The sequence below is a fragment of the Talpa occidentalis genome, unplaced genomic scaffold (assembly GCF_014898055.3).
Source record: "Talpa occidentalis isolate TD23 unplaced genomic scaffold, MPIMG_talOcc4v2.1 talOcc4.11, whole genome shotgun sequence".
Lineage (NCBI taxonomy): Eukaryota > Metazoa > Chordata > Mammalia > Eulipotyphla > Talpidae > Talpa > Talpa occidentalis.
The window spans coordinates 57,418,577-57,436,980 of NW_023601104.1; the positions used below are offsets into that span (position 1 = coordinate 57,418,577).

The 18,404-nt window shown below is 35.7% G+C and overlaps 1 protein-coding gene across 3 annotated transcripts in view; it reads left to right on the forward strand.

Moving 5' to 3' along the window:
- TOGARAM1 (TOG array regulator of axonemal microtubules 1) overlaps positions 1-18,404 on the forward strand; it is a 62,453-nt gene that overhangs the window by 27,202 nt on the left and 16,847 nt on the right. For 2 of the 3 annotated variants that reach the window (XM_037503255.2, XM_054690139.1), the window contains exons 7-12: positions 1,160-1,260; positions 5,058-5,207; positions 8,618-8,716; positions 9,523-9,698; positions 10,441-10,594; positions 12,165-12,318. In XM_037503255.2, the coding sequence (XP_037359152.1) occupies positions 1,160-1,260; positions 5,058-5,207; positions 8,618-8,716; positions 9,523-9,698; positions 10,441-10,594; positions 12,165-12,318 (834 nt within the window). The remainder of the gene's footprint in view (positions 1-1,159; positions 1,261-5,057; positions 5,208-8,617; positions 8,717-9,522; positions 9,699-10,440; positions 10,595-12,164; positions 12,319-18,404) is intronic. The other variant, XM_037503256.2, reaches the window with a different exon arrangement.

An 18,404-nucleotide genomic window follows, 5' to 3' on the forward strand; every position in this document is an offset into this window, starting at 1 on the left:
TTAGTTTAATAGCTTTACAGCAATTATTGTCTTCAACTTGCATCCTGCATTAAGAACCATGGCCAAAGAAAGGCACTGCTACTTCAGGTGGGGCTTTCATCCTTAAGTGTTGAAAAGGAAAAATTGTTGCAAACTACTCTTGTAGGGGCTAAAGTATTTTCTTTATTCTTCATATAAATATAAATGGATAGTAATCTATTATAGAGAAGTTACTCTTAAAATATTTAATATCAGTTTCTCACTAGGCCCATTAATATGCCTTCCCACCTACTAAGAATTGTAATCCTTTTAAGGTCTTTTTTTGCAATATGCATTGCTGACTTATTGATACTATAATACTTACTTAAAGCAGTTTCTTACATTCAGATTTAACATTCTTTAGCTTGCTTTCTTTGTGAAACAAGTCAGTAGGCTTTTTATCAAGAAAGTACAGAAGGGCATCCCTGGTGGCCTAGGACTTAAATCTCAGCACTACCTCTGCAAAGGCCTGAGTTCAATCCCAGACCAAGGGGCTAACCCACATGCCGCAGCAGACCTCTCCTGTTTTGCCCACTGCCCCTCCTCAGCTGTGTATTTCAGTCGGTCTACCTGTTCTGATCCCACTCTGTCTCTCTGTCTCTGGTGAATCCTCTCACCCCCTGCACCTTTGGCCTACACCCCAGTTCTTCTACACAAAAATAAATAAATAAATCTTTTATTTAAAAAAAGGAAAGTACAGCAAAAAATAGTCCAAGAAGAATGTCATATTTGCTCAACTCTGATTGATCTTTTATTTATATTATAGTTAAGTTGCTCTTTTTATAGTATTGTATGTGAGGGTGGTATATTAGATAATTAGGAATTATTTGGTTTAGTTTTAGATCATTTTAAGTCATTGTCACTATTTTTTTTGACCTAACCAAAAATGATGCAGTACGAATTTGAGAGTCTTCATTTCCCTTGGCAGTCCTCTCATGAAGATACAACTATGTATTAAACAGGATTCAAGTTCAAAAAGTGAACATAGAATAACTACAGTTACTCTTAGCTGTTTTTCATACATCTTGCTGCTTTATTATCTAAGTTTAGTGAGTTATTAAAAAGCATAGAGAATTCTGGTATGAGTCTTGAACAACTCTTGATCTTAAATGTTTATTAAAATTACTTTGTTTCACTGTAGGTCTGACATATTTCCAACATTTGGATCAAAACCTTGTCCAACAAGACTTTCTTCTGCAAAGAATAAAAATTCTCAGATAACTGATGAAAACGCCAGTACAGGTATTCTATGACTGTTTTATAAACATAATTTATAGAAAGTATAATTACTATTAAAATTGATAGTGAATGCATTTCAGATTAGTAGTTACTAATTAAGACTATTCTTTTTAATTCCTTAAAGGCCATTTTGACAAGAATGAATTATTCTTGAAGGAAAAATATCTTTACCTGAAAATTGATCCCCCTTTAAGCCCATGGGTATACCTATGCCTGGCTCCCACACCCAGATATTTTAATTTAATTGATATGAAATTTGACCTGGCTATCAAAGTTTAGAGAGCTCTCCAGGTGATTCTAATGTGCAAAATAATTTCAAAATCACTGAATATTCACAAAAAACAGTATTTTAAAAAATAATATGTAGATCGTAGTTAAGTTCACATGTATCTTGTGTTAACAATTTGTGAACTAACCTGTAAAATATCTATAACATCACTTCTTAGAAAATAGATTTAGTTATTAGTAATAAACTAGAAAAATATTTGGATATTTAGGATGGGAACTGCATTGATTCTTTAAGATTTAATAAAGCTATTGAATAATGAATTATAACAAATTGGAATGTGATACTTATTTTTACACAATCTCAGTGTAAAACCCTAACAATTTTAAAGCCATTTTACCTTCCATCATAATTACCTTCCTAAAAATGTTGTGTATCTTAATGTTTGATAAGAATTTTAGTTTCTAAATATATCTTGATTTTTAGTTTGCTTTTAATCCTTCTATTATTCTTCCTCATTTCTTACCTATTTAACTTCCTGAGATTTCTCTCCAGCTTTAGTCTCATTCACTGACAGTCCATTCCCCACATTATAAATCTTACTATATTGCCCAGTCAAATTTTATTTGGAGCATTCCTCTATGATTGGATCCTGCCTCCCTGTTTAGCCTCATTTTTCATTTCCCTCTTTTTTTCTTTGTATTTTTCTACACTTGTTCATTCTGTTAGTATTGATGACATCTGGACACCCTACCACACCCTATTCAGTAGTGAAAACTGCTCAGTTGCTTTCTCTGGGAAACCTTCCCCAGTTCACAAACAAAATTGATTATTAACTTTTTTGTGATACCATGATACTTTACACTGACAACTTTATTAGTAATAGAATAGTATAATTACTTTACTTTTTTGGATTCTTGATCACCACGGTATACTTCTCTGATTACCTGCCAAATGGCTGTCATAGTCATGAATGCCCAGATTAATCATGTATACCTGGTTTCTGCCTTCCGCAAAGCCAGTGTTCAACAAAAAGATAGCTACTCTGCTAGGCATGGGAAGCCAGTGTATGTGCTTTACAGTCAGAAATCCTGCTGGAATCACAATGTGATATTTTATAACCATATTCATAAGCTTAATTCCCCCATCTGATAATGTAAACCTTGAGAAGGGTAGTAAAAATTTAAGTATATTACATATATTAAGCATCTAGTGTGTAATGGGTACTTGGTTTCTCTAAAAGGAAAACAAAGAAATATACATAAACTTACTCCTTAACCCATTTTTAAGGCTGATCATCATAACGAGTTATAACTTGCTAAATATTTATGTGAATTTGAAGACACATTATTGTTAGGTTGTCTCTACCATTTATAAAAATGGAGCCCTCTTTTGAAAGAATATCTTTGGATTTAGCAAATAATAGATTTAGAAAACATAGAGACTTGAGTTTCCCTCTGATCATAGTTGTATGACTTTGTGAGTGATTTTAGTAGAGTGATTGGTCTTATAGTAGTATATATTTTTATATGCAATATTCATTGTTTCCCAAACTTATCTACTATTCAGTGTTTTTTCAAAAATGCCTAATCCTAGGACTCACATAGGATACATAGAACAAAAGTCAGAGCCTCATCACATACCTGGTGAATAAATCTTCAGGGTTAGAAATCTGTATTTTTAACAAGTAATTTAGGTATATTTCTAGGATCAGGTTTTAGACATTATAATTCAATTCACTATAAGATATTTTTGGTTAAATTTAATATGCTGCCAAAATGTTAAATTGCTAGTGGGTTAGGATTTTGCAAATTTAGGTTTACTTTTCTTGTTATTATAGGATAGAGTTTATTTTGTTAGTGTAGGATAGTGAACAAATGATTCCTATATCATTTTGTAATTGATAAAGCATAAAGATGGTGATCAGAATAAGAATATCTGAAGATCAATGTAAAAATTATAAATCCACTGTCAATATTTCCAATAAATATATATTCCACTGCTACCTATTACATCAATTGTGCTAATTTCCTGAATTATGTTATAGCAAACTATTTTTCCTGTAGCTTCAGGTTGATACAACCTATTAACAGAAAGCATTTCCACCTAACATCAGTATCTTTGTGATGCTTACTTTATGAATTAACTGCCAAATCTAAGAAAAATTTAGGAAGGATATATCCACTTACTTCCAGCAGACCTTTATCATTTAATGTTAAATGTTTTCTGAGTGTTTCTCTGTGAACTTAGTGCCCTTTATTCTTGCTGTCCTCTTTAGCCCAGCTGCCACCAACAGCCTCCTCTCTGTACTATCGTGTTTTTTTTTGTTAAAGTGCCTACAACAAAAATAAAATGCCTACAACGTTATTAAAAACAAATTATATTTTATTATTACTTAATGATTTAGAAAGGAGTTGTATATAAAAATGGGTGATGACTCATATATTGCCTGAAATTTCCCATTAGTAGACATTTCACAGTTAACAGCTGCAAAGATTAGTATATGGCAGTAAATTTAAACATTCAAATATAGATTAACATTGTTGGTATTTGTTAAAAGGAAGCCTACATTAGGATTTTGTGTTTGTTAAATGAGGAATATATGAACACTTGAATATTCATAGCATGCTAAGACCTTTGTACGTGTTTTCTTCATTGAATCCTCACCATCATCCTGGTAGAGCTACTGTTCTTATGCCATACTACAAATAAGGATTAGTGTTTTTCCCAGGCTTTATTAGCAATTTAGGTCACGGTGCTATGATTTAAAGCCAAGAAACATGGTTTCAGATTCGGTTATCTTAATCACTATATAGTTTGCTGTCTCACCAGCCAAACTAATATAGACTTATTACATGAGAGTAGGAAGAAGAACAAAATGGATAAGTGTTTCTCAGGACACAGCTTAAAAATTCTCATTTAAAATTTTTTCTTTTTGCTGTTAGGTAAAAAATGTCATTTAAACATTAAATGCCTATCATACTTTAAGAATATATGTATTTGATTATCTCTTTCAAACACTGAATTTTGTATTACATAGTAATCTCAAAGCATGCTTTATAAGTGTTGTACTATAGTGTACAATAAATGTTCTTTTCTGCTAGTAAAATAAAAATAATTTAAAAATTTTAAATAAGATAAAACTTTAAAAATTACTATCATGTTATAATTTCTAATCTTATGTTACTTTTTTAAAAAAAGATTTATTTTATTTATGCATACAACAACTAAGATGTAAGCCAGAGGTGCAGAGGGTGAAAGGATTCACCAGAGACAGGGTGGGGAGCAGAATAGGCAGATCTACTGAAATACACCGCTGAGGCAAGCATTGGGCGAGACTGGAGAGGTCTGCTGTGCCATGTGGGCTAGCTCTCTTGCTGGGGATCCAACTCATGCTGCAGTGGCTGGCGATAGCTTGATAGCACTGTGACTTAAACCCTGCACCAACAGGGAGGCCCGAGTTTACTGATTTTTATAAAAGTTTAGAAATAAAAAATTTAGAGTGGAGATATGTACTTATCTTTAATATTACCTAAACCATTCAAATAAATATTTTTATGTATTTATTTTGTAGGGATTACAACATCCAATGTAAGCATAATCGGCCAACGTATGAACTATGGGTTTGGATGTGGTGATTTTGACGATGATAGGTCACATGACATTTCACCTAGTGTTTTAAAAATACAAAATAAGGAACACCCAAGACATAAGCATACAAAAGGTTAGTAAATTTCATGATAAGTTCATTTTAAGATTGGATGTCTCTACATCAGAATTCACCGTAGTGAAAAGCTAGGGAGATTTCTCAGTTTCAAGATTTTTTTCTTACACTTCTGCTGATGTGTTGTTACTTAAATAATTTTGCAAAAAGAACACACAAATTCATGTGTTGGTTTATAGGCTTGTCGGGGGAACCAATGTAGAGAAATGACTGCCCAAGGGGTTGAAACTAGAGAATCCCTACTGACCTCTAACACCCAGGACACACACACACGCTCATTTTTACCACTAAAATCAGTTGGAGAAATCAAGTGAGTTAATGACTCCCTGATGCCTACTTAGGTTGTAACCATGGAGTAAAGCTTTGGAAGCATTTTATTTCCCTGTGGTAGAACCAACATAGGAAGGCTTCTTGTTACCACTAAACATTAACAATTTCATTCATTTTTTTTTTTAACTTATTAGCAAGTAGCACCTCAAAAAGCTCTGGCCTTTTTTTTTTTTTTCAGAAATCCTAATACAGATGCATTTTTATAATTTCCCTTAGAGTAGAAAGAAAGTGATTTTGAAAAGTTTAAATATTTAAAGAGAATAATAAGTCACCAAGTCACCTGTATTTAAGTATTGTAATCTACCAGTCAGCGTAAGAAGTCATATTTTTTGTAGCAACAGTGATCGAACGAAAATCAATTTTTTAAATTTCTGATTATTCTATTTAATATATGAGCAAGTAGCAGGCATTTTAAGGACATAGGTATTTTCAGAAATTACCCAAATTGAGTAAGAGGAAATTTGATTAGAAGTTTTTTCTTGTTTTGTTTTTTAATCTCCTAAACTTTAACCTGTAATATAATTCAATAACTGTCTTTGTGGAAGACATCAGTCACTTGTTATTTTTGCAAGAGGGTTTTTTCATATTTACTTATATAGGGTTTTTTCATATTATTTACTTTATTACTCATATAAAGAAAATTAAGTGCAAAAAAAAGACTTTTCCTAAAAGTAACTCATACCCCTAATATAACATTTTTAAAGTTTCTTTTATTGTTAATATGTTCATTCATTGCTGATGGCATCCTTTTTTAAACAGCAGAATCACAAGACTGTATCTCTTGACCAGTAGTAATTCTATTCCAGAAAATTAATTCATACACAATTATAAACCAAACTACTAGGTAAGACTGGTCAGTAAGAATAAACATACTCAAAATCAAATTTACCCTTCCTTTCAGATTTGTTCCTCTTTGTTATCTGTTTTTACTAATAGCATTACCATTTAAAAGTAAAGATACAGTCATCTTTGTATGCCCACACTATCCCCATTATGCTTTGTATATAATGTTATACAATGCCATTTATTAAATGGATGGTGTGGTGCCAAGCCAACCAAAACTAATAGTGTAACCTTGGGCACAGTTTCTCCAAAATCACATCCCCAAATAATGAGATTAAAATGAATATTGAATGCAATTCTGAAGGAAATAAAGACATCCAAAAGAAATACAGGTTTGTAAGCGGTATAAGTGAATGTATTCATCTTGTGATAAACCTCAGACTTTTTAATAACCTAATCCCCAATTAATGACTTAAAGTGATTAATGATGAATACCTACATTGTTTGCAAACTAGATTATGTGAGTTAATATTTTCTTTCTCCATTTGAATGAAGTATACAGAAGTAATGAAAGATTATATGAGGATAGTTGTGTGTGAAGAATCTTTTAAGCATAGTTTTTCTGTTTTCAAATTTAAGACTTGAGCCTATTTTTTTGTGTGGAGAAAATAGAGTGTAAATGTAAAAGTAACAATAAAAATAACGAGTTATGTGAGTTTCTCTGATAAATGAAGTTAAACTACTTAAAGATAACATGCCTTTCATATAATTCCTCATGAGATTTATTTAATTATTCAATAATTTCTTGACAGTTTTTGTTCATGAATTATTGTTGAAAAGATTGTTTCGCTTACTGAGATTTGCTTCCCTTTGTCATTGAACTTCTATTTTTTATTTAAGATTTACTTATTTATGCATAGAAGAACTGGGGTGTAGGCCAGAGGTGTTGGTGGGTAAGAGGATTCACAGAAACAGAGTGGGGAGCAGAACAGGCAGATCTGTTGAAATACATAAGGTGAGCAGCTGGCAAAGCAGGAGAGGTCTGCTGTACCACATATGGGTTATTTCCCTGGCCTGGGATCATACTCAGGCTGCAGTGGTGGTTAGTGCTAAGACTTCACCCCTACGCCACCAGGGAGGCCCTGTCATTGAACATCTTTTGGAGCTACCTGTGTATCTGTTAGTTAGCATGTGCTGATAAGATTGTATATTAAACAACAAAGCTTGTACACTGATTTGGATTATTTCAGACTTGGGAAGGAAAATGTGAAAAATGAACACATTTCATCCTTTAATCTCTACCATGTTCACACATAGTCAGAACAAATGAGCTTTAGCAGGTTATTAAAATAATGTTTGCTTAATTTTTTATAAAAATGTATTTTATTAATCTTACCAATAATTAACTGTTTTTCTTTCTTATACCCTAAATTAAGTCTATTTTACTTTTCATTTTCCTGCCTTGTAACATTCATCTAACATTTATTGAACACCTACTAGGTACCAAACGTTGTGCTACAAGGCTCTAGAAAAGAATGCTAGTCAAAATGAGATACTTTTTTTTTTAATAAATCTTTTTTTTTTTTAAAGATTTATTCATTTATTTATACTAGCACTGGGGTATAGTCAGAAGCGCGGGAGGGTGAGAAAATTCACCAGAGCCAGAGCGGGGAGCAGAGCAGGCAGAAGGACCGAAGTACACTGCTGAGGGGAGCAGCGGGCGGCAGGAGAGGTCTGTGCGCCATGTGGGACCCTCCTCCGGTGTCCAGGGAGCAGCTGGGGGTCGAACTGGCACTGCAGAGGCTGCGGGCAGCTTCGCAACCCAGCACTCAACCGCTGCGCCACTGGGGAGGCCCAAAAATGAGATATTGATTCTATCCCCATGGAACTTACAATCTAGTAGGAGAGAGAATAATTAAATCAATAATCACAAAGTGATGTAAAAGTTAACCTAGAAAGTATGGATTGCAGTGGAATTGACTTGATCTGTTTTCAGGGGGTAAAGGCTTTTTTCATGGTTATCCTTCTGTTGCTTGTTTATTTTGCTGTGATTATTTTCTTGTGTCCCTTCCCTATTCTTAATCCTGGCATGTATAACCTCCTTAAGGGAAGGAAAATTTCTTTTCTCTCTAGGGTCTTAGATATTCTAGTTTTAAAAACTTATTGAATTAATGAACTTCCATAAATAAATGATAAATTATTTCTATGAAATAAATTTTCAGCTTTAAAAGACCATATTACAATATCCTAAAATACTATATAATTATTTTTAATATGGGTTTTTTTTTTTTTTTTAGGATTTACAGGGTCATCATCAAATTTACAGCAGATTTCCAGTGTTGACTTCACATCCACAAATCACCTAACAGAAGATTCAGTAGTAGTTGTTGGAAAAGGTATTTCAAAATTATTGCCTTTTTAACTGCATGTATATTCTTCACACGTAAGCAAGGCATATCAATAAAGAATACAGAAGAGTGTGATTCAGGTATTGAGCAGACCTTTTTAGAAGTGAATACTTCACTTTTCTATTCTCTAGTGAAACTATTGATACAATAAATTTAGTGTCAGTAATTTTCAGAGAGAAACAACTCCAGTTGAGGAACTTCTAAGATACCTTTAGAATAGTTAACAATTTAGTTTAAATTTTTTAGTTTAACTAGTTTCTTTTAAATTGGAAAACTGAATGTAGTGATAGACATTGAGAATGTACATCTTATTTTTTTGGTTAATGGAGTGAAGTAAAATGAAATGGTTAAAAAGCTTTCCTAACAACTTTACTAGATAGCGTCTCACTAAGTTAATTTAAGGCCATCTTCACATTAATTCTCAATTGATCTTGCAGACATACTTTCTGTTATTCATCTATTTGTACCCAACCAAACTAGTTTGTTCTCTCTACATACATGCTTTATACTTGCTCAGTTCTGCTTAGAAGCATTCCCATTTCATAGGATTCCTCCTCTCTTTCCTCATTTGTCTTTCCATATCATTGTGTCTTTCTATCTCAGCCACGCCAACCTTTCCTTCCTGTGAGGCAGCACTTACTATATGCAGTTCTTATTCTTTTTGATTATTTAACATGTTTTTCTTATCACATTATTGTTTACTTCTCGAAGACAAAAGCTTTGTTTTAAACTTTGCTATCCAGATTACCATCACAGAAATACTTAATGACAACTTAACGGTTGGTTGCTTTCAGGTGTATTTGGAAGTCCAAATTCAGCACCAGCAACTTGCAGCCAATCAGTGATGTCTTCTGTGGAAAACGGGGATACATTTTCAATTAAACAAAGTATTGAACCACCATCAGGGATTTACGGAAAAGCAGTTCAGCAAAGTATTCCATCATATCTTGATGTTGAAAATGGAAAAGATGTAAGCTTTTTTGCTATTAGGATAAATTTAAGCCTATAGTATGTCAGTGTTTCATATGTATCAGATTTGAGGTGGTGAAAGTATTTTGGTTAATTTTTTTTTTAATCTCACTGTAATTGAAATTTTTGATTCTTATTTAAGTAATATTTTCCTTTCCTCCAAATATGTTTTTATTTTTGTGTAAAGTATCCAGTGTACTTTATACTGCGCATTTACTCTATATGCATAGACTGCTGTGTATGTATATCTTCAATAATTTTCTAGGATATACTCAAGGAATGACATGCTAACATTCTCAGATACAAATTTCAGTGGGTGTTAGCATTATGTAATTCTGTTCAATTTTAGAATTCCTGAAATAAGGATTAAGAAATGGAGGGTTTTGTTTTTCTGTAGACGTTAATGTCTCTATACATCTGTCTACGATAAAGATAGTTATTTCAGGGCCTCCTTGGCAGCACAGGGGTTAAAGTCTCAACACTATCAAGCTATCGCCAGCCACTGTGGCATGAGTTCTATTCCCGGCCAGGGAGATAACCCACATGGTACAGCAGACCTCTCTTGTCTTGCCTGCTGCTCCTCTCAGCAGTGTATTTCAATAGATCTGCCTGTTCTGCTCCCCACTCTGTCTCTGATGAATCCGCTCATCCCTTGTACCTCTGGCCTACACCCCAGTTTAAAAAGTTATTTTAAATCTCAAACACCCTTAATACTTTCAGATATTTCAACTTTTTTCATGCAGATTAAAGTTTCTATTTCAAAATCTACTTATGACAAGATGAGACAAAAGAGGAAAGAGGAAAAAGAACTTTTTGACATTAAAGACAGCGAAAAGAAGGAACAGAATCCCTGGGAACGAATGAAACATACAGGAACTGAGAAAATGGCATCTGAAGGTAAATGGAATTTAACTTTTGGTGTATTTTTTTTTAACTAGTAGTATTCTTTTTTTTTTTTTTTTTAAAGGGAGATAATTTTTTTTTTTTTTAAGATTTATTTATTTATAAAAGCACTGGGTACAGTCAGAAGCGCGGGAGGGTGAGAGAATTCACCAGAGCCAGAGCGGGGAGCAGAGCAGGCAGACTGAAGTACACTGCTGAGGGAAACAGCGGGCAGCTGTTTCCGAGCTGAGGTTCGCGAGCCATGTGGGACCCTCCCACATGGGAGAGGTTTGCGAGCCATGTGGGACCCTCCTCCGGTGGCCGTGGAGCAGCCGGGGATGGAACCGGTGCTGCAGAGTCTGCGGGCAGCTTCGCAACCCAGCGCTCAACCGCTGTGCCACTGGGGAGGCCCATAACTAGTAGTATTCTTAAATGTAGTGTATTGTGACAACTGAGGGTTGTGTGACCAATAGTGGAGGAATATGTTGACCTACACCACTGAAATTTTCAGGACCCTAGTTACTCCTAACTACTATAATAAATATGAACTCTTTATTATAAAGAGGAAATTGAATGATTTTTTTTCTCCCTTCTAGACTTCTGTTTTAAATGCAGTTGAGCTTGTGATTGCTATATATCATCAAGTGAAATTTCCTTGTGTTTCTCACATATTTCATGAACATTTTCTTACAAATAGTATGGTTTATAAGTACCTTTATTTATAGTCATTTTCTAGTCCCTAATATTACCTTTTAAAAGTAGTTCTGAACTTGTACAACTTGTTCATTTACAAAAGTTATTATGCATTCTATTTCATCTTTTCTTTTCCCATACCTCCACTACACGTCTTGCATTTTTGTAGTGCCCTCAGCGAATCCATTAGCACACAGTGATGATTTGTTTCTTCAATATCTAGAGTAATGCCTTACATCTGGAAAGTGGTTGATAAATATTTGTTTATAGAAGAAACATTGCACTTAATACTATTCATGGTCTTAGGATTTGTAATAGATCATTGGTTCTATACCAATAACAAAAATAAGTGTTTTTAGAATTTTATATACTAAGGTGCCATGAAACTTCATTTTCAGATGTCAATTGTATGGTAAAACAGATATATATCCATGTTTTTACAAAATGAAATCATAATGCTTCTTACTTTTAGCCTTAAAGCTGCACTTTACTGTATGACTCATAACTGAGAAACCAATTACACTTATATTAAATGTAATTTAGTAATTTTATATATAAAAGTGAAGTTTTAAATGGCACTGGTATCTAATCATTACAGTTTTGTTGGAGACTAAATGAGTAGTACCAGTTTCTGTCAGAAATAATCATAGAGAGAGCTTCCAGGTTGGTAATTGTGAAATTTGGGTAGAATGGTACACCTGCAGTTTGGTGATTTTCCCCAAAACCCACCCTGTTAAATCTGACTGTTTATTTGTATCCTTTAGTGTCCTTTGTAATAAATCAGTGATCTAGTGCATTAAAAATACATATTTATAAACCCTTTAGGCAGTATACTATTTGTACCCCTCTGTATCAAAGTTCTCTGATGCTTTAATAGGTATTTTTGTTTTAGACGAGGCATCTCCTGGAGCTATTCCACAGTATAAAGAAAGAATGTCTTCTGTCACTCATAGTCCAGAAATAATGGATTCGTCAGAACTACGGCCATTTTCCAAACCAGAAATAGCACTGACAGAAGCCCTGAGGCTTTTAGCTGATGAGGACTGGTAAGTTTGTCATACTTAACTTTATTTTTTTTTTTTTAAAGTTTTTTTTATTTATTTATTTTATAGAGGCATGTTTTATTCATTTATTTGTTTGTTTGTTTTGTTTATACATGCACTGGGTACAGTCAGAAGCGTGGGAGGGTGAGAGAATTCACCAGAGCCAGAGCGGGGAGCAGAGCAGGCAGAAGGACCGAAGTACACTGCTGAGGGGAGCAGCGGGCGGCAGGAGAGGTCTGCGCGCCATGTGGGACCCTCCTCTGGTGGCCGGGGAACAGCCGGGGATCGAACTGGCGCCGCAGAGGCTGCGGGCAGCTTCGCAACCCAGCGCTCAACCGCTGCGCCACTGGGGAGGCCCCTTGTCATACTTAACTTTAAACTAAGCTGAGTTCCAAAAGTTTTCTGTAAATATTTTATTAAGAACCTTGAAACGGGGCCTCTCCGGTGGCACAGTGGGTTGAGCACATCACTGTGAAGCTGTCAGCAGCCTATGCAGTGTGGGTTCGATTCCTGGCCAGCCAGGGAGGTGCCCACATGGCACGGCAGACCTCTCCTGCCTCACCTGCTGCTACTCTCAGCAGTGTCTTCGGTCAGTCTGCCTGTTCTGCTCCCCACTCTGTCTCTGGGGTCTTGTATAAATAAAAAAATAAATCTTTAAAAAAAAAAAAGAACCTTGAAACAAACCAACAAACTAAGAACCTTGAAACATTCTCTATTAAAATAGTCTTAGTGGGGCCTCTCCTAGTCGCTCAGGCAGTTGAGCGCCACACTGTGAAGCTGTCCGCAGCCTCTACAGTGCTGGTTCGATCCTGGCCGGCCGGCGAGGGTCCCATGTGGCGCGGCAGACCTCTCCTGTCATGCCCACTTCTCCCCTCAGCAGTATATTTCATTAGTCTGTCTGTTTTGTTCCCCGCTCTGTCTCTGGTGGATCCTCTCACCCTTCTGCGCATCTGGCCTGTATCCCTGTTCTTGTATAAAATAAATAGTCTTAGAAATGGTTATTTTAGTTCTCAGGCAGCCTGAGTTTTATTTTTTTTATTAATATTAATGTACTGTACTCTGGTTTTAAAACTGCTGTATTACCACTTATAGTCTAACTTACATACCATAAGGATATTGTTTTGCTTTATCATAGATTTTGCAAACCTTTAGGTATTAAAATATAAATTTCACCATTTCCCCAAGTGTTTCTCTGAAAAATATTTCCTATAACAGTCCTGGATATACTTACCTGTTCATACCATAGCTACTGCAGCCACCTAGCAAGCCCAGTCAGTAACTCAAAAGAAACAAAAAGACAATGACTTGCCCAGCTGAAGCATCCACTGTCTGTCCATATCCCATTTTCTCCTCTGTTCCTTTAGCCTCTTTCTTCATTCTCAGTCTATCCTTTTATCATCAGTTTTGCTTCTCTGCTAGATCGTACCCATCAACATAAAAATACAATATCTCTGATTCTTTAAAAAAAAAAAAAAACTCCCTCAATTGTACATCTCCAGATTTCTTTCTTCCTCCGCCATTAGCAAAAGTCTTAAAAACACTGACTTATTGTTTCTTTTTTTTTGCTTCATGTTCTCTTACCAACTTTCTTGGATTTTCTTTCCAACAGGGCCACAACTTCACTAAAGCTGCAAAATTGCCTATTTTGCCAAATCTACATTGATCACTTATTAGCCTTCATCTTACATATCTTCCTGCAACATTTTACACCACTGATGTTCCCTTCCTCTTGATGTACTGTTACTTTACCTTGGAAAAATCAGAGTCATGGGTTTTTTTCTGTCTCATTACTTTTTAATTTCTTCTTTTCTGTTTGACTTCAAAATTTAGGCATGCTCCAGAATTCAGTCCATTGGCATTCTTTGCCTACATTCACTCCATAGACCTGGGCTGGTAATCTTTCTCTGTAAAAAGCTACATAGGAAATATTTAAGTGTTTGTAGGCCAGATGTCTCTATTTTACTCAACTTTGTTGAGTTGTAGTGTAAAATCCATCTTAGACATTATGAAAAACAAGCTGTGTTCTAATAAAATTTGCTTATGAAAACAAATCTGATGGGACTAGATTTGGTCAATGAACCATAGTTTACCACCCCCTTTCTTAAATAACTTAATTCACCTCCATAACTTTAAATCCCATCCATACTCTGCATATGAATATCTGGATTCTTTGGTATCTTCTTTAACTCCAGTTTTATAATCCAACTGCCTACGTAACATTTCCACTTTGGATGCCAGTGGACATCTTAAATTTAACATGTCCAAAATAGGATTCTTTTTATTACACTTCCAGCCAAGATGGATTAACAAGCATTAGATTTGCCTTCACATCTAAAATAATTAAAGAGATCATATAAAATAAATGAATCAGTGGCTTTCAAGGTATTTTTCCTTAAGCAATTAAAGATAGTGATCTTTGAGAGATAGGAAATAAATGAGCCCAGGGTGCTTCCTGCAGATCACAGATCAAAGGTGGGAAAACCATACAGATAACAGAAAAAATGATGGGTTTGGGAGTTTGGGAGGGTCGAAGTAGCTAGAGTTTGCAAGACAGAATGCCAGAGAGAATAGCACTCTAAAAGAACTCCAAAGGCCTTCAGAGGACACTTAAATGTTTAGCTGAACACCAGTCAGTGCATGCAAGTAAGTAAATTATCAGAAACCAGAATGAGGACCATTCGAAGTTACAGAAAGTAATCTCTGGAGCATACACAAAACCAAGAACTTCCTATTCCAACCAGCAGAATGGAAAATCTCATAATTGACAGGGCATGGGTAAAATACTCAGAAGAGTTTTGCTTCATATTTTGTAAAAATTAACCCTAGGCTAAAGAATGGTTTGGTGCTGCCTAACAAAGCTTAAAAACAAGACCTAAAAGAATCAAACTTTACGAAATGGCTGCATTCCAGAACAAAGCTCAGAAATATTTATAGGAGGGGCCTCCCTGGTGGTGCAAGGGGTTAAGACGCAACCTATGAAGCTGACCGCAGCCACCGTAGCAAGAGTTCAATACCCGGCCAGGGAGCAACCCACACAATGCAACAGACCTCTCCTGACTTGCCCGCTGCTCCCCTCAGCAGTGTATTTCGGTCAATCTGCCTGTTCTGTTCCCCACTCTGTCTCTGGTGGATCCTCTCACCACCTGCACCTCTGGCCTATACCCCCATTCTTGTATGCATGACTGGATAAATCTTTAAAAAAAAAAAAAAAGAAAGAAAGAAATATTTATAGGAATATAAGCATCTAATGTAAATTTCATAATGCCTAACATCCAATAAAAAATTACCAGGCATAGGCCTCCCTGGTGGCGCAAGGGGTTTAAGCACAGCACTGTGAAGCTATCTGCTGCCTCTGCAGCTCAAATTTGATCCATGCCTATCCAGATGGCATATCAGACCTCTCTTGTCTCATCAGCTGCTCCCCTCAGCAGTGTATTTCAGTAGATCTGCCTGTTCTGCTCCTCACTCTGTCTCTGGTGAATTCTCTTACTCCCCACACCTCTGGCCTACACTCCAGTTTTTGTATGCCTAAATAAAAACAAAAATAAATCTTTTTAAAATTTATTTATTTATGCATACAAGAACGGGGATACAGGCCAGAAGTGTGGGGGGTGAGAGGATTCACCAGAGACACAGAGGGAAACAGAACAAGCAGATTGACTGAAACACACTGCTGAGGGGAGCAGTGAGCGAGTCAGGAGAGGTCTGCCGTGCCATGCGGGTATCTCCCCAGCCATGGATCGAACTTATTCTACAGCGGCTGTGGACAGCTTCATAGGTTGTGTCTTAACCCCTCCTTAACCAGGGAGGCCCAAAACAAAAATAAATCTTAAAAAAAAAATTACCTGGTATGCAAAAAAGCCGGAAATACAACAATAATGAGAAAGGAGAAAACAAACATTAAAACCAAGCCAAAAAATTATACAGATGATAGAATGAGTAGACAAGGACATTATAACTATAATTATGATTTTTTTTGCATGCATTAGAGACGCTAGAGGAAAGATATGCAAAAAGAATCTGATTTATAGAATAACTTACAAAATCTCTTTTGCCACATAAAGTAACATAATTGAAGAAGTGATTTGCTGTTATCATTCTTGAAGAGAGGTTACTACATAAGGCATGTACGCCAGGGGGCAGGAATTATGGGTGCCCTGTTAGAGTTCTTTCTATGACATCAGGAATAAAGAGGGTCATTTTAATTCATTAATTCATCAAGAGGACATAGCAATCCTTTACATTAGTTACATATAGCAGAGTTTTACAATACAGCAAGCAACTGTTGCCTGCAAGGAGAAAAACACAAATCTACAATAATAGTTGAAATTTTAACAATACCTAACTTCTAATATTATTTCACCATTTCACATATAATGTAAAAACATTATATTAGTAGATTTCTTTGCCCCATTCCTTTGATCAGAATTTATGGCATCAGCACCATTTTCAGATTTCTTTGAAATCTGTTCTACTTACCTATGTATTTATTATTTCCATTGTTCTTTATGCTTTTCTGTAGACCTCGTTTCCTTCTGATATTGGTTCCTTTTGCCTAAAGCATTTCCTTTAGCACTTCATGTAGTGCTGGCAACAAGACCTACTGGCAACAAGTTATCTCAGCCTTTGTAATTAAAAAAATGCCTTATTTTGCCTTTATTTATTTTATTTATTCTTTTAAAGATTTATTTATTTGTTTGTTTGTTTATACAAGCACTGGGTACAGTCAGAAGCACGGGAGGGCAAGAGAATTCACCAGAGCTAGAGCGGGGAGCAGAGCAGGCAGAAGGACAGAAGCACACTGCTGAGGGGAGCAGCGGGCGGCAGGAGAGGTCTGCGTGCCATGTGGGACCCTCCTCCGGTGGCCGGGGAGCAGCCGGGGATGGAACCAGGGCTGCAGAGGCTGCAGGCAGCTTTGCAACCCAGCGCTCAACTGTTGCACCACTGGGGAGGCCCTTGCCTTTATTTTTTAAAAGATGTGTTTTTACTGACTATAGAACTGTAGAGTCACAGATTTTTGTTTCCTATTAGAATTTAAATTTTGTTTGATTGGTTTCTGGCTTGCATTATTTCTGACCTAATATCTTCTATAATTATAATTTTTGTTCTCCTTTGCATGGTAACTCTTACGAATATTCCCTTTAACATTCTTAAGCAATTTGACTATGATGTTCCTCATTGCACTTTTTTGTGTGTGGTTTTCCTTTTGGGGTTTGATCTGAGAGTTTATAGTTTTGATCAAATTTAGAAAAATTTCAGCCACGATTTCTTTTTCTTACACCCTGTCCCTTAATTCCACTTTGTTATTTACTTTTATGTGTGTAGAATTGGGTTGTTTCTGCATCTTAATTCCATTGGATTGTCAGAAAAGTCATGATGCATTTTTTTTACGTTTTTCAAAGAAAAAAGACGTCATGACTTTTCCAACAACCCAATAATGGTAAACTTCTATGCTCATTCAAAAGCTGAAAACTTTGAGACAAACAACAACTAGTCAATAAGTTTTCCCTTGCTGTTATGGCAATTTTTAGCTATTTCCTGTGACTTATTTAGGGGATTTAAATGCTTTTTAAAAATCACCATTAAGGGCCTCCCTGCTGGCACAAGGGGTTAAGCATAGCACTATGAAGCTATCCCCAGCTTCTGCAGCACAAGTTTGATCGCTGGCAGGCCAGGGAGATACCCACATAGCATGGCAGACCTCTCCTGTCTCACCCACTGCTCCCCTCAACAGTGTATTTCAGCAGATCTGATCTCCCTGTTCTGTTCCCCGCTCTGTCTCTGGTGAATCCTCTCACCCCCTGCACCTATGGCCTGTATCCCAGTTCTTATATGCATAAATAAATAAATCTTTTTAAAAAAATAAAAATCACCATTAATATTACCAACTAAAGAAACTCATCTTCCCTCACATTTGTCAAACCTCAGAATGATTCTGGGATGTTATATCTGTATCCCACATAAATTCCACCTCTTGTTAGTATCCACCAACCCTTCCTCTGTTTTTTTTAGGTCAGATAACAAAAAAGAATTCCAAGTTGTAGAACTATCTCCTAGTTTTCTGTTCTTAGTCATATATTCTCCAACAT